Source organism: Protopterus annectens, chromosome 10.part0 (genome assembly GCF_019279795.1).
Source record: "Protopterus annectens isolate FY-2018-M chromosome 10.part0, PAN1.0, whole genome shotgun sequence".
Lineage (NCBI taxonomy): Eukaryota > Metazoa > Chordata > Ceratodontiformes > Protopteridae > Protopterus > Protopterus annectens.
In genome coordinates, this window is record NC_056744.1 from 787,158,818 (window position 1) to 787,175,690 (window position 16,873).

Consider the following 16,873-nt stretch of genomic DNA (forward strand, 5'->3'; position numbering starts at 1 on the left):
AGATCCAAAATGGGCCTCCAGTCCCCTGTCTTTTTTGGAACTAAAAAAGCCTTGAGTAAGTTCCGGATCTGATTTGGTCTGCGGGGACTTCTTAGATGACTTTTTTTCTAGCAACCTTTGAATTTCTAGGGTTGTCTAGTCCCTCTGACTGGGTGGAACATCAGGGACTGACCTTTTTTCTAAAGGGGGGAGAGGAAAAGTGAATGTAATAGCCTCTGGATACGATCTTTTGTACCCATTTGTCATTTGTTATGCTTCGTCATTCATTTGGGTACAGTGACAAGTGACCCCCGATTGTCTCCAGAGCTGGACAGGTGGGCCTCTTTTCAGGAGCAATGGAAGGATCTACCAGAGAATGTATCCCTGTCACCCTGATTTTGCAGACTCCCTCTGCCATGAGGTCAGCGTCTTCCATTACCATTTCACTCTCTGCCCCTGGGGGAAAAATCACCACATGCATCTGGAAAGGCTCTTTGGGACTTACGGAACCACATCTTTACCCCCTTCTGGCCTTTGGGGTAAGGCCGACTAGAGAGAGAAAAATGGACTCCCGTGGCAGAAACAGTCTTTCCCTCTTGCTCACACCTGGTCAGAGTCTTTCACTTTCAGCCCAAACAAGGACGAGCCATCAAATGGGGCATTGATAAAGGAAGACTTGAAGGACTCTGCAAACTCGCATAAGTGCATCCAGGAATTCTTCCTTAGGGAGATCCCTGTACCCACTGCCCTACTTGCACCATCAGCCACATAAGAGATAAGCCACATGGAGGAGTTTACCACCGAATTTACGATAGAAAGCTGAGAGGTCACCTTGTCTGAAACCTCCACAATATAGAATCTTGGAGGGTATCTCCCAACTCCTTTAGGAGATCCCTCTGACGTCTGGTAAAATGGGCCAAGTAGTCCAGTGACCTGAGGTTAAAGGCTGTTGACGAGAACATATGCTTTCCGTATCTGTCCATCGTATGAGATTCCTTATTTGGCAGATGGGCAGATGAGGACGTCTCAGAATATCCTTTTTGGTGGCTGCTGCTACCTCCAGAGAATCTACTGGGACACCTTTTGTGAGGAATTCTGGCAGATGGGCAGATGAGGACATCTCAGAATATTCCTTTTTGGTGGCTGCTGCTACCACCAGAGAATCTACTGGGACACCTTTTGTGAGGAATTCCTTGTCAGAGAGCGCTGTAATAACTTATTTGGCCTCCTCGGGACAGGTTCAACAGACTCTGGAGAGCCCCACGCCTTCTGACTGACTACATTCAGAAGCTGGTCAAAAGGTGGAGTCACCCAAGAAGTGGAAAGGTGAGACCCAAAAGCCTCAAGGTAGACAGACTCATCCTCAGAAGGGCTGATGGACTTCCAGCCACCTCTCTGCTTAAGAATCTCTAGGATATTTGAAAAGGATACATCCTCAGAGGATGACTGTGGGACCCTTCCGAATCATCGATGTCCATGTCTGAAGTGATAGACTCCTCAGGGGAGTCTAGATGTTTTCTCTTACATGTTCTCTTCTGAGGGACCTCCTCAGAGGGGTACTCTGGGGAAGTTTCAGAAGAGAAGCATGTGCCCAGTGGGGCTTCCTGGGACTTCGGGGCTCCATGCTTGGGAGGATGAGGTGGTACAGAGACATATTATGGCACTTTTGGGGAAAGAGTGTTTGGATCTGAGAGTGCAGCCATCTGAGGTGACAGCACTCTCCTCATGACCTAAAAGCACCGTGGCCCTACTCCAAGGGAGCTCCCAGCTCCAAAGAACCCGGAGACTCCCCCTGATCCAAGGCAGTGGACTCCAACACCAATATAGGCACCAAACTCACCTGCGCCGAAGCCCCAAGAGCGAGAATTGGTTCGGACAACTGTCAAACCCGGCTCTCCTCCCCGGACCCAATGGGCAAGCATCGGCCCCTAGACCTCTCAATGAATGGAAGTATCGAGGAGGTCGGAGCAGATATTGGGGCTGAAGAAGCTGGAGCAGATCTTGGCCTCGACAGTTCCACTACTATTAAATCCAAGCACTCCAGCTCCGAAGCTACCACATGGGTCAGAGGAGGAATCGAAGAAGGGGAAGTGGCGGTTGTTGGACTTGAATCCTTCTGGGCTAGGTTCGATAGAATCTTGGCCAGCATGGGAGTTTGTAACAACCTCTTGACCACCCGCTCCACATCATCATCCAAGAGACTTCTGGAGGACCAAGAGGACAGGGTCAAAGATTTAATGGACTGTAAAATAGGTGAGTGTCAGGCTGAGGAGATCGGTTCCAGGACTGGGGACCGGCTCCGTATGCAATACTATGTCGGCTCCAAAATAACCAGCGGAGCAGAAGAGGTAGCCTTTTCAGGCCTGAAAGCCTTTGGGTCCAGTGGTGTATCCTTAGCCTGCTTCTTTGATGGCTCAGATTCCGGAGCTGTGGAAGCAGGTCTCTTTGAAGATTTGTCAGATCTAGGGGATAGACACTGTTGAGGCGATTTGGAGGAACTTCTATAGCTTCAGAAAAAGGAACCTTCAACAAACTATCAATTTATTTTTTCTCTCTAACAAACCCTGGCACTGAAAGCGTGGCAGAAAGGGCAGGACTCCTGCAGATGGACTGCACCCAAACAGTACACACAACTGGTCTGTCCATCTGTCAGGGACATTTCTTGACTGCAATGGCCACACTTCTTGAAGCCCGAAGGCTTTGCTTCTTTAGACATGGCTAACCTAATAGCCTACAACAACAAAACAGGAAGATAGCAAACCTCCTTTTTTTTAATAGAACAGAACAGAAGGAAAAGGGAGACTAACTAGGGAGACTAGAGGAGAAGTCTCTAACCCAAATGACAGTCTTCTCTAGCCAGAGGAGAAGTCTCTAAGTTAAATGACCATTCCTCTAAGATAAATGGACAGAAAAGGGGAAAAAGCCCTCTAATTTAAACGGGCGGAAACAGAGTTCTCTAACTTAAACTCTTTACATTATAAAAAGGGGTGACAGGCTAGCTTAATATAAAAAAAAATCTAACAATAAGTCTCTCAAGAACAAGAAGCCAGGATGGGGGAAGGTAACGGCCTAGGGAAAGTATGACAGCCAGCCACAACAGTAACACCAACAATGTGAGAAATAAACACTGACAGAAGTACAGATTAACCAAATACTCTAAGGATTTGGAGAAAAACTAGCAGAAATGAAGAAAAAAAGGATTCCACTTAGCCTGAGCCTAGTAGGAAGCACCCGATCTGTTTAGTGGCAAACGAGATCTGGGTAATCTCCCAAGGCTTCATGGCCAGTGAAAACTCTCGAGGTTTAGCATAGACCAAGTTGGAACCGTAACAGATTCTGAGTTCCGAACCCAACCAGCAAGAATAAAAGCAAGATAGGCCAGCATAACATCAAACATTTCATTCAACATTAAAAAAGAAAAAAGCAATAAAGGAAAACAGGATTTACTTAAACTGCACATCTTCAGAACTCTGAGGTGCTAACCACTGCACTTCGACCTTCTGTTTTGCCAAATTAGACGTATGACTTGCAGCACCATCCTTAAAAGGAAAAAAAAAACAAAGAAAAATAATCAAACGTAATAATACTTACATTTCTACACTGCCTTGATACATAGTCAATATTTAATTATTTCTTTAAAGGCAAATGCAAACTTTGATTTTTGCTTCTAAGCAGACTGACTCTTCAGCTCACAAACTCAGCTGTTGGGTCTTGTGATAAATGAACATCATTCTTGGTGGTAAATATATTTGGTTTTACTAAAACATTCCATTTAAATTAAATTTTACAATTTGCTGTTGTAATAACAATCAAATACACCAACAGCAATGGTATTTTATATGAATGTTTGAAGACAAATCTCTCCTTGGTCAGTACTTAAAGATTATATATTTTTTTGTTAAATGCTTTTGTTAGAATTTTAAAATAAATAGTATAAAAATACATAAAAATAGAAAAAAAATAACTTGTGTAATAAGCAGATATAAACAGTTACGAACTAAACAATAAACTAATATAACAACTATTTACAAGGTATCTACCCATTAATCTAGTAAATCAAAACAGTAAAAGAAGAATTTGTTGAAGAAGAAAGAGAAAAAAAATAAATAAGTCAACTTGTTGTCCTCTTATTCAATAGTCTTAAGTTTCATCCATGAATTTAGTGAAGAGTTTTGTCTAGTGGCTCTTTCTTTGACAGCTGAGATCTCCATCTGACAAGTTTCAGTTGCAGTGTTGTAGAATTCTCACATAGTTGGGTTTGTATTACTTTTCCAGTTTCTGGTTATCACTTTTCTCACAATTGTTAGAAGGGACCAAAGGTGAGGAAACTCAGTTTTCTTAACATGAAGGAATAGGGACATTAAACAGGAGCAATTAATTACTTAAATGGAAATTATCATTAAGAGCTTCTAAAAAAGAATTAATATCAAGCCAAAAGGTTTAATCACATCACATTTGCAAATCATATGTTGCCAGTTTGCTATGACATTTAGATTACATCTCCAGCAACTATTTTTTTCCAGTTATCATTTCCATTTAATGTGGTGTGATAAATGCTTTATGCAAAAATTTCCAGGAACAAATTTCCATCTTAGTGACCTCGTAGTTTGAGAAATAGTATTATTTTTTTCTCAAATTCGCTTGGGTGACAGTCATTTACATTTATAAAATAATCCCAATAATTATCCTGACAAAAATCTATTTTGATTTTCATAATCTTATAAATTTTGGACTGTTCTTCAAATGTGCAGCTCTTAAATTCTATACAGCTTTAAAAGAACCTTGGCAAAATCAGGACCAGTGTGGCATAAATCTTGAGGAACTAAAATATTGAAAAGTGATAAAATTTATGTAAAGAAAAGACTAAAAGTGAAAAGAATCAAGACTACATTATGTCAGGAAGTAGCATATGATATGTTTTTAGGGGGGGGGACAACAAGGACACAAACTGTGTAATATGTAGACAAGTCAGTGAGCCTGTTTTTTTTTTTTTTTTGTTATAACATTCATATTGGGTGTTATATGTAATTCATAATAAGAAACATAAATGCACAATTACAAATTCAAAACTGTAAGCCAAGTTCACAAGTGAGCCATAGCATAACAGAGCTTTGTGACAGAATGCATGTCAGTAGTGCTATAAGGGCACACAGCATCCTAGATGTTGCAATTACCAAATCAGAAGCAGAGAAATTTTCTTTGACACTTCTGAAGCACTGTCATGGACTGATCACTGTATGATAACCTTGCATCTCAGAGAATATAGTGAAGCTGATACTAATAAAATAAATAAAGGTATCTAACATTTATTTATTTATGTATTTGTTTGTTTATCCTTTGTGACTGGTTAGTTCCATAAGGCTGGCAGCTTGTTTTCAGGGGAGACCTGAAGTGGTATTTGTACAGAACAGGGAAAATTTAGCCAAGGCACTGGGGAAATTCGCCTATTCTGAAGGTGGCACTGAAGAGTTATGGCGAATACAGCAACAGATGGTGGAGATGAAGTAGTAATAAGTGTGGAACAGGGGGCTGGTTTTATGGTAACAACATTGTAAACCAGGAGGATTAAATACTCAGCAACTAATGATAATGGATGGTCAACCTTTAGATTTTGATAATAGTGAAAAATTATGGTCAAAGACTGCTGAAAAAAATGAAGCTCAGAATCTTTTCAAAATTCTTCTGTGACACCTCTTCTAATTATGTGCCTGAAAATATTGGGAACAGCACAAAATGAACCTGCAGATATATCAGCAGTCAGTTTTTGGCTCTTTTCAATTAAAGGAAGTGATAAAATAAAAAGACGAAGTAGATCTTTTGCTGAAGCTGTGCAGAGTAGTCACACTGATATGGAAACTGAGCAAGTTACTGACACTTTAGAACAGTGCAAATTTTTACTTAATTTTCAGTTGTTGCAGAGCACCCCCCCTGTTAATTGATATTGTTTTTTGGAGAGATCTTATTGCTTTGTTTGGAGTTGATATACCACAGGTGAGAACTCTGGTATATTTTACTGCAGAACTTATTTATAACTTAAATTTAGAAACAAAGTCTGTTTTCCAGCACATATTAACTGAGTCTGAAAAGTGATCAAGCACTACTCCTTGATCACAGCTCCAGCTTTATGATTTCCATCTAAATAGGAAAAGAAAAAAAATAAATCTCACCCAGAGGCTCTTTTTTTTGTTGGAAGATGATGAGAGAAAGGAATTAAATCAGCACTGTGATGCTTTTAACTGGGGGTTGGGAAGTTATTGTGGACTTCTTTATAATTAGAGACGCTTAAAATGTGTCATCAATCAAGTTTTGTGAGAAACAGTGGATATGTTCGATATACAATACAATAAAATAAAATATTACTTTTTGTTGGGAAACTTAACTGTCCCATCTTATTCTGCATAAAGTATGGGCAACCGGGCTATAATAGTGTTAATAGTAGAACAAATATGCAAGATGTGGTAGCATCGAACATTTTTGAACAGACTGCCCTAGAAAATGTAAACACAAGTGAAACTTCAGATTCAGACCCTTCAAAAGATGATTTTCCTCAGGATGAAACTACTCAACCTAAGGTGGAGGGGGTCATGTTGAGAAATCTGTGTCAAAACTAAATGCAGATGTGCATTTGGAGGATGAAAGTACTGTTAGTGAAAGTGATGAAGAGCAACGGTCTCCCAACTAAACAATATTTTCAAAAACAGGGAAACCAAAAAATGAAAAGGAAGGATAGGCCTCAGATAAAGAACATTTTAGCATAAAATGTGAACAGTTGGTTTAACCCTATTAGAAGATGTGGTGTAGCTCAGTTTGAAGTTTTTTAACAAATTTGTTTAGATGCATATTTACATAGCATAGGATATTGGTCCTTTGATACAGATATCTGTTCTAGCATAGTGACTTTCATTTTGAACAGAGAAATTGAGCTATTGCACATTAATACAATAGATCCAGGCAGGGTACTAATATTGGATGTTAATTATCAAGGACACAGATGGAGAATTATAAATGTTTATGCACATAGTAATCCAACTGAAGGAAAGCAGTTGTGGGATAGCTTGGAACTGTTGTTGAATTTTAGGAGATGCTTATTTGGGTCAAAGGCTTTAATTCACTTTATGGACAGAAAAAAGAAAAAAATATATTTTGTGGATATTGATGTAATAAAGTGTAAAGAATTTACTTAAGATGCATTCTTTAAGTTCTAGAAGCCCACATGCCTACACTTATAAACCGTATAACTGTACACAAATAGACAATATTTTCTCAAGTAGCAATTTATATGAATGAGACAGATTTGTAGGGACATGCTTTTCAGATCATGTAACTTTACTGAGAAGTCTGGAGATAGAAAAGCAAAAAATGTTACCTCTTCACACTTCTTGCTTATAAAAGTTATACAAAAGTATGTTTATACAGAATCAAATGAAACCTTACATGGGTAGAGCTTGGAAAGATCATTCAGATTTAAAGTTTCTTATAAATCTTGGATAGAAGGATGTTTTTCCTTAAGGAACATAATTTAAAATATAAAAAGGTAGGATCAGGACAGAAATAATACCAAACAGATAAAACAATAATGTTATACAAAGAAGTTATGTACCTACCATAACGTTCCATGTTAGTTGTCTCCTCGCCTTCTTTCTTGCTGGTTGGGTTCAAAGCCGATCTTCGGCTCCGACTCGGCCATCTTCTAAAGCTCGAGAGCTACATACTGGCTTGAGGTCTCCCCATATCCCATGATGCCTGGCTCTAGAAACCCAGATCTCATTTGGTGAGACTAACATCAGACAAAGTAATGAAAGCATCCTATCCTATCATACCAAGCCCAACTATAGAGACTACTAGGTAGAGTGGGATAGTCAGAGAAGACTCAGCCAGTGTGGATCCATAGAGAAACTCTTCTCGGTCAAGTAGGATAGGGGGATGGAGGGTGGGACGCATGAAAGAAGGCGAGAGGAGACAACTAACATGGAACGTTATGGTAGGTACATAACTTCTTTATGTTAAGTTGTCTATCTCACCTTCATTCTTGCTGGTTGGGACAGCGTCCCTAGAACCTAATACCCTGGGTGGCTCAGTGGAACAGACTCTTCAGAACATTGGAACCAAAATCAGCTCTGCTCCTGGAAACCACGTCCAGCATATAATGGGAGATGAAAGTATGAGGATTTGCCCAAGTGGCCGCTGCACAGATAGATTCCATGGGCAACCTGGCTTGAAACGCAACAGAAGTGGCTAATGCTCTGGTGGAGTGGCCCTTAGGTTTAACAGGCAATTCTTTCTTCCTCAGCTGATAAGGGTTATGATAGAAGTCAGCCACCTAGATAAAGTTACTTTTGATACTGGTAGGCCTTGTTTTCCCTCTGCATAAGAGAGGAAAAGCTGATCCGATTTTCTAAAGTGACTTGGTCCTATGCAAATAAAAATGCAGTTGCTTGTGAACATCTAATTGATGTAATTTATATTCTGCCCTGTTGGAATGGTTAGGAAAAAATACAGGAAGGTCAATGGACTAGTTCAAATTATTCTCGGAGGAAACCTTAGGAAGGAAGGAAGGGTTAGTCCTAAGAGCAACCCTGTCTTTGTGGAACGCTAGGTATGGGGGACGTATACAAAGAGCCTGCAGTTCGGAAACTCTTCTCGCTGAAGTAATTGCTACCAGAAAAAGTGTTTTCCAAGATAATAACTTCAAAGGACAGGAAGTTGCAGGTTTCAAGGGTGGCAAAATTAGAGAGGATAAAATCAAATTCAGATCCCACGGAGGTGGAGGATCCCTAATCGGGGGCCTGAGCAGAGTGGCTCCTTTGAGGAAGTCCTTACAAAGCTTATGAGACATTATGCTACTTTCTGAAAGGTCAATGTGAAAATTTGAAATTGTGGCTAAATGCACTCTAATTGTAGCAGAAGCGGACCCAGAATGAAAGAGCTCCACAAGAAATTCCAGGATATGGTGAACAGGGGCTGAAAAGGGGTCTATATTCTTGGCCTCTGCCCAGGAAGAAAACTGTTTCCACTTACTAGCGTAAGTTTTTCTAGTGGTAGACCTGCGCGATGATAAAATGATTTCATGCACCGATTGGGATATATCAGGAAGCCTGGCTAGGGTTGGAAGTGGAGCAATCAAGCTGTTAGGTTGAGAGATTGTAGGGAATGATGCAGCCCACCCGATTGATAGATCAGGAGGTCTGGAACTGGGTCCAGAGTCCAAAGCTGCTCGACAAGGTGATGATGAAGGAACGGAAACCATATTTGTCGAGGCCAGTACGGAGCAATGAGGATCATTCTGCAACCCAATATGGTAGCTTTCTGAATCAGCTTGGGAATTAGGGGAAAGGGAGGGAAAATGTACAGGAGTCCCTGAGGCCAATCGTGACCTAGAGCGTCTCAAGGGGAATGCTCTGGATGTGATAGGAGAGAGAAGAAGTTGCTGCATTTGCTGTTGAAGGGGGTAGCAAAGAGGTCGCAGCAAGGTTGTCCCCATTTGCGGAAGATTTGGTCCACTACTGCTTGATTCAGAGACCACTCATGAGGCATGAGAATAGCTCTGCTCAGCCTGTCTGCTATGACGTTGGATTTCCCAGGGATGTGCGTTGGGGTCAGAAACTGTTGGGAAGAGATCGCCCATTGCCAGAGTCTGAGTGCTTCTCAACATAGGGGGTAGGACCTTGTTCCGCCCTGCTTGTTGATGTACCATACGACTGACATATTGTCCGTTTGAATTTTAATTGTCCCGGTAGGAAGAGAGTCCTGAAGAGCTTGCAATGCTAAAAGCACAGCCCTCATCTCCAAGACGTTTATGTGCAGATGGTACTTTTGAGGTTGCCAGGTACCCTGGACTGTTCTGCCCTGATAATGCCCCCCCACCCAATCAGGGAGGCATCCGTGGTCACTGTAGCAACTGGAGGAGGAAGTACAAATGGTCTGCCCAGGGGAACTGATGAGGAGACCATCCACCATGCAAGATGCTTTTTGCATGTTTCTGTGATGATAATCATGTGAGACATGGGAAGCTGCTGGAAGGACCATTGGGTAAAAAGAAGCCATTGGAGGAACCTCATGTGAAAACGTGCCAGTGGGATGAGTATGACTGCTGCTGCCATGAGACCCAGGGTTTGAAGGACAAACCTGGCTTGAATTCTTTTGCATTGTAACAAGACTTGGACATGCTGCTGAATGGCTGACACCCTGTCTGGTGGAAGGCTGTCTGAGCTGTCCCTTGTATTTAAGTTTGCGCCTATAAAGATGATAGACTGACAAGGCGACAAAGCAGATTTTTTGAAATTTATAGTGATACCTAGTCTGGAGCACGTCTGGATAGTATAGTCTCTGGCTTGCAGAAGGTGATGCCTGGTGGTAGCAGTGAGGAGCCAATCATCTAGATACGGAAACACCTGGAATCCTTGCCTTCTCAGGTGAGCGGTAAGTACTGCCATACATTTGGTGAACACCCTGGGGGCTGTGGTGAGACCAAAGGGCATAGCTCTGAACTGATAATGGCTGGCTCCCAGCCGGAAACGCAGGAATCTTCTGGAGCGCCTGTCCATTTTGATATGGTAGTACACATCCTGAAGATCTATGGAGCACATCCAATTGTCCTGACCCAGGAAGGGCAAAATGGACTGAGGCGTGACCATCCGAAACTTTGTTCTTTGTACAGATCTGTTTAGTCTGCTGAGATCCAAAATGGGTCTCCAGTCCCCTGTCTTTTTTGGTACCAAAAAGAACCTTGAGTAAATTCCGGATCCTTGCTGGTCTGCTGGGGCTTGATGGATGGCCCTTTTTCTTAGCAGTTTTGAAACTTCCTGAACTGCTTGATCCCTTAGATTGGGTGGAACATCTGGAAGGGACTTGTTTGACAATAAAGGAGTGTGAATGAAGGGAATTCTGTAGCCTCCGGATATAACGGACTGTACCCATTTGTCTTGTGTTATTTCTTGCCAGGCTCTTGGGTACAGCGATAATCTTCCCCCGACTTCCTCCAGAGGTGAGCAGCCGGGCAACCCTTCAGGGATGCTGGAAGGGCTTGTCAGAGAAAGATTCTCTGCTGCCCTGGTTTTGCGGACCCCCTCTGCCACGAGGGCAGCATCTGTTATTGTTCCTTCCTCTGCCCCTGGAGGGAAACTCACCACGTGTGTCCGGCAAAGCTCCTTGGGATTTTCGGAACCACATCTTTCCACTCTTCTGACCCTTAGGATATGGTCTGGAAGGAGTGGAAAAATGGACTCCTACGGCAGAGAGAGTCTTGCCTTCCTGCTCACACCTGGTAAGGGTATCTTTCACCTGTGATTCAAAGAGAGGAACCATCAAAAGGGGTGTTGGTGAAAGACACTCTGAAAGGTTCCGCAAAGTTACATAGCCGCATCCAAGCGTGCCTCCTTATGGCCACGCCTGGGCCAGCGGCTCTACTCCCACCATCGGCTGCATGTGAAATGAGCCTCATGGAGGAGTTTACCACTGAAGAGTCACCAGCTGGGAGGCTGCCTTAGCCTGGGTCCCCTCAGCTGATGGATCTTGGAGGGTATCTCCAAGCTCTTTCAGGAGATCCCTCTGAAGACGGGTAAAGTGGCACAGGTAATTCAGGGACCACATGGAAAAGGTCGCTGAAGAGAACATCCGCTTCCCATATCTATCCATCATCCTGGACTCCTTGTTAGGGGGATGGACAGATGAAGAAGTTTCAGCTAACTCCTTCTTTGTGGTCGCTGCTACCACCATGGCATCAACGGGGACACCCTTGGTCAAGAACTGTTTGTCCTGCGGTGCAGTAATGAACTTGGCAGGTCTTCTATGGGTTGGTTCCATTGTGTCTGGAGCCGTCCATGCCTTCAGAGCCACCACAGACATCAGTGGGTCGAAAGGCGGAGACACCCAGGAGGTGGAAGGTCGGGATCCAAACGCGACCAGGAATACAGACTCATTCTTGGAAGGGCTTAGGGCAGTCCAGTTTCCCCTCTGCCTAAGCATCTCAACGATGTCTGAGAAGGAGACATCTTCAGAGGGGGATCTTGAGGACCCTTCCGACTCTTCTAAGTCGGTACCCGATGTGACAGACTCGGGGGAGTCAACATGCTTCCTCTTGCATTTCCTCTTGCGAGGTGGCTCCTCTGAAAGATCAGGGGAGGCCACGAAAGAGGAGGATACACCCAAAGGGGTGTTCTCGAGTGCTGGATCCCCATGCTTGGGGTCTGGAAGAGGGGCAGAGGCTGACGCAGGCACCCTAGGGAGAGGAGCCGATGGGGTCGATCGTGGGACTAACACTGGGGCCAGTACACTCCTCATCACCTTGAAGGCGTCCCTGCCTGGAAGCAGAGATGGCTCAGGCTCCGAAGAAACCAGAAGCCCTCCCCGCACCGAGGGAGAAGGCTCCAAGGCAGATGTGGGAGCCAAGCTCACCTGCGCCGAAGCACCGAGAGGGAGAGCGGGGTCGGACAATGGTCCGATGCCACTCGCCCCCTCGGAGCCGACCAGGGAGTCACGGCGCCCAGATCCCTCCAAGGTCGGTACCATGAAAGGGATTGGAGCTGACGACGGACCCGAAGGAGAAGGTATCGGAGCAGACTGTTCCACGACTCGAACCCCAACAAACTCCGGCTCCGAGCTCAAAGGATGAGTCGGAGGAGGAATTTCTATAGCTGTGGATGGAGCCGACGCCTGGGGGCTGGACAACATTTTGGCTGGGGCCTGCGATTTTAGCAGCCTACTGACCACTCTTTCCAAGTCATGGTCCGAAAGTCTTGAGGACCGAGAAGAGTGTGATGAGTGGTGACTATGCTCTGACTGGAGCAGAGGCGATTTTGGAGCCGAACGTATAAACTCCAAGGAAAGGGGATCTTGACCTTTTTCGACTCTCAGACGGCTCCAAATAAATTGTCGGAGCCGACTGGGAGGGAGGAACATCGGTTTCAGCCGGAGCCAAGATGGAAGTTATGGCTTCACCCAACGACGGCTCCTAGCTGGGAGCCGAAGGCTTAGGTGGCCTGGAAGATTTCACGGGCTGAGCCTTCGCCAGTGAATCTTGGGGTTTAAGTAGACCCCTTAAGATCAACTTGTTTTTGTGCTCCTGCAGGACTCTTGGACTGAACGCATGGCAAATCGAACAAGAGTCCTGCAGGTGCACGGCACCCAGACAGTAAACACAAGAAGTGTGACCATCTGTCAGAGACATCTTCTGACAGCATGAGTCACACTTCTTGAATCCGGATGGCTTAGGATCCTTGGACATCCTGACAAAAGAAAAATCCAAGGAAAAACACACACACAAGAAGGTTAAGGTAACAAAACTACAGTAAAAAACTGACAGTTACCAGAAGCACTACACTACAAAAACTATAACAAAACTAACTTTTTTTTTTTTTTAAAGAGAAGGGAAGAAGAAAAGGTTATCCTCTAACTTAAACAGGCACCTTTTAGATATAAGGTAATCCTCTAACGTAAACGGAAAACCTTAAGAGAGAAGAGAAGGGGGAGGGGAACTCTCTAAATGACTAAAGGTTTCGGAGGAAAAAAACAAGGATACAGACACGAACACTCTAAGATTATCAAAAATCTATTCTAAAGATAACTTCTATGCTAATTTAACTAGTTTAAGACAGAAAAAGACACAATATAAAGGTTTTATATGACCTGAGCCAGTAGAGCAACCTCGCAGCTGAAGCGGCAAACGAGATCTGGGTTTCTAGCGCCAGTTATCATGGGATATGGGGAGACCTTGAGCCAGTATATAGCTCTCGAGCTTTAGAAGATGGCCGAGTAGGAGCCGAAGATTGGCTCCGAACCCAACCAGCAAGAATGAAGGCGAGATAGACAACTTAACATCAAACGTTATGATTGAAGAGGGGGTTGTACTTACAGATATGTCACAACCTATGCAAGTACAGCTGTACTGTATGAAGAAATATAGAAAAATATAGACTATGATTCCTTAGGGGTAATACCAGTTTCCTTAATTCTGAGTACAACATACTGCAAAAACCCTTTTGCTCCATGGAATTACAACTGTCTCTTGGGAAAGTTTAGTCTAAGTCTTCCCTGAAAAAAATGGGATAGGTCTTTCGCTTTCTATATCAAATTAGTAAAGACACATAGCAAAGTCTTAAATGAATTTCAGGGAGTGTCAGTTGCTGTGAAACAGTCTTGCTATGTGTCTTTACTAATTTGTTATGGAAAGTGAAAGACCTAAAGAAACTTGATAACTGAAAACCTGCTAAACAGCTTAATTGGGCTTATAAATTATTGGCATATATGTTTCACAAAGAATGAAACACTTAACTGACACCCCACTAATCAGCAGAAATACAGGGACTAATCAGTAACCCGAGTGTGTCAAGACTACTGTAGACTGTAAAAAAAAGTATATGAGAAGAATATCTTGTAATAAAGAATGTTAGTTACTGTGTAGATTGACATAGGAAAAGGCCTATGATTTAGCTTTTCCAATACTATTAATATATATCTTATCAGCTTTATGTATTAGAAAAAAGCTGGTGAGTTGGATTAAAGAAGTTTATAAATTCTTATGGAAAATCACATATTAATTGCATAGATTAATACATATAAAGAGGAAGATAACAAGGGTGTCCATTAAGTGCACCATTATTTGGCAGATACTCGATTACATTTGTTCATCAAATTAGTATACAGATGTCTACAATACACTGAATTTTTCACCATTAATGACACATTCAGATTGTATTCTATTACAATTGAGTGCTTTCAATTTTTATTAGCTGTAATGAATTGAGCATTGTTGTTATTACAATTACATAAGAATTAAAATAGTACTGGATGCGGATTTCAAAGAAAGAGAGGGGAGATTTTTTCTCGAAAGATAGCTTTTTCTATTTTAAGAATATAATTTGGATATACGGACATTGTTTATGCACAACAAGTTCACAAGTGGAAAATACTTTCTATGAGTTATGCAAAAGTACAGTTACTGGAACATTTACATATTCATTACAAAATGGCAAAGCTCTGATTTGGATTCCTTCAGAAAAATTGCAAACTGAACTTCTAAATATTTTCTTTTCTGGTATATAGGGAAACCCCCATTAAAATAGGAATCTTATATAGGTCTAATCAGGACCGTATGTAGTACATTCAGTTCTAATTTATTCGGTTATATTTTTGCAGACATTATTGAAGGCTACAGATAATACATTTTAAGCTTTACTTTTCTACTTAAGGGCAGTTATTAAAAAGATTGAAACTAAACAATCAAATCTTTGTCTATTGAAGTTGAAATTAGAAGTTTTCTTAGAAAAGCTAAACAGTAGAAAGAATCTACACAAATTGTTATTTCAGAATCCTCTGACTGGGCTGGTGTGGTAGTGAAGACCTTTTACGAACCTGGTTGTGAATCAATAACTAGGTTTTCAGAGGGTCGCAGACTGGGTCAATGTGACAAATATAAGTTTATGCAGGATTTTTTTAGCTTTTAGGATATAAAAACTACCTGTTAAAACATCATTATTATATAAAAGTATATTAAGAAATATACTATTTTACGGACTATTAGAAATAATGGGCTATATTCTTAACTGAATATAATGAAGTTAAGCAATTTTGGAATACTGCTTCAAAATATAAACACGGGTTGTATTTTTCTGTTAATGATTTAACTAGTGATTTACTTTATGACAGTCATTTTACCTAAAACACTTACTTGGAGGTACATCTTTAAGACAATTTGGAGTGCCAAATGTGATATGGGATGTGCAACATTCTTGGTCAAGAAATCCCCTCTTTTGGAAAACAGTACTGTATGGCATTGAAATAGAGTGATGTCATGCAGTTGTCAAAATTTGCTGCAATATAATTAAACTGCCTGCTCAGTTTGATAAGTGCCATGGGATTTTTTGTATCCACCTAAGCTACTACCATCTTAGGTAGATAGGGCATCAGTTTTTAACATTTCATCCAAAGGACGGCACACTCGGGTGTGCAGCACCGCCTAATGTTGCATTTCAATGTCAGGAATGGAAAATTATTCACATATAGGAGAACTACCATGAGTGCCTGAAGTTCAGAGACCCTCTTGGTAGATGGGAAATCTGTGCTGTTGGTGGCTCTTACAAGTATAATGCTGCAGGGAAGAAGAAAAAGCAGGCTCAAAAAAGGGGACAGAGTCAGTTTTTTCAAGAACAAAATTAAGGGTTCAAGACAGAGGAATAGGCTTTCTTGGAGGCCCAGTATGAAAGACAGCTTTTCTGGACTATTTGATTTCAAAACTAGAAACTAATGTGGATTCAGAGGCAGAGATGCAGAAATGGCTGATAAATTAAATTTACCAGAAGAAAATGCCAAGCCAGAATTGAGCAATGTACACAAATAAGAAACAACTGTTGGTACTCCTATAGAAAAAGGGCCCAGGTCAAGCTTAAGACAGCAAATAGAAAATCTCTTCCATTTATTCACATATGGTTTTCTAGTAGTGTTTTTTTTTTGGTATCCTGCAAAACCTGAGGCATATCCTCATGAAAAACTGGTGCTTCAAAGGAATCAATCACACCCAAAAAGTGTCAACTTAAGTGCAGACAAGTGAGAGTGAATAAGAGATCCCTTGACTTGCATGAGAAGATCAGTCCTGTGAGGCAACTTATGATGATTGCCCCTGGCCAGGTGAAATAGAATGGGGACCCACTCTATCTGCAACAAAAGGGACATTTTTTGGGGGTACTGGGGAAGCATTCTGTTCACATAGAAGAAAAAATATCTACATGAGGAGTACCCCACCAATGCACAAGATCCAGAAACACTTCCATTTATGACTTGCCCTGGACCTGTTCAAAGAGTCCGACAGCAGATTGTGCTCTGAAAGGACATAAGCCACCTAAAGAACCAAGTGATGGTGGACTGTAAGATATCAAGCCTGAAGAGCCAGCCTGCAAAGAAC

At 42.0% G+C, this 16,873-nt stretch overlaps 1 protein-coding gene across 2 annotated transcripts in view; it reads right to left on the reverse strand.

Annotated features, from left to right (window-relative positions):
• LOC122813344 (putative ferric-chelate reductase 1) overlaps positions 1 to 16,873 on the reverse strand; it is a 754,507-nt gene that overhangs the window by 498,291 nt on the left and 239,343 nt on the right. For both annotated transcript variants that reach the window (XM_044085608.1, XM_044085607.1), the window contains exon 4: positions 3,427 to 3,518. In XM_044085608.1, coding sequence (XP_043941543.1) covers positions 3,427 to 3,518 — 92 coding nt within the window. The remainder of the gene's footprint in view (positions 1 to 3,426; positions 3,519 to 16,873) is intronic.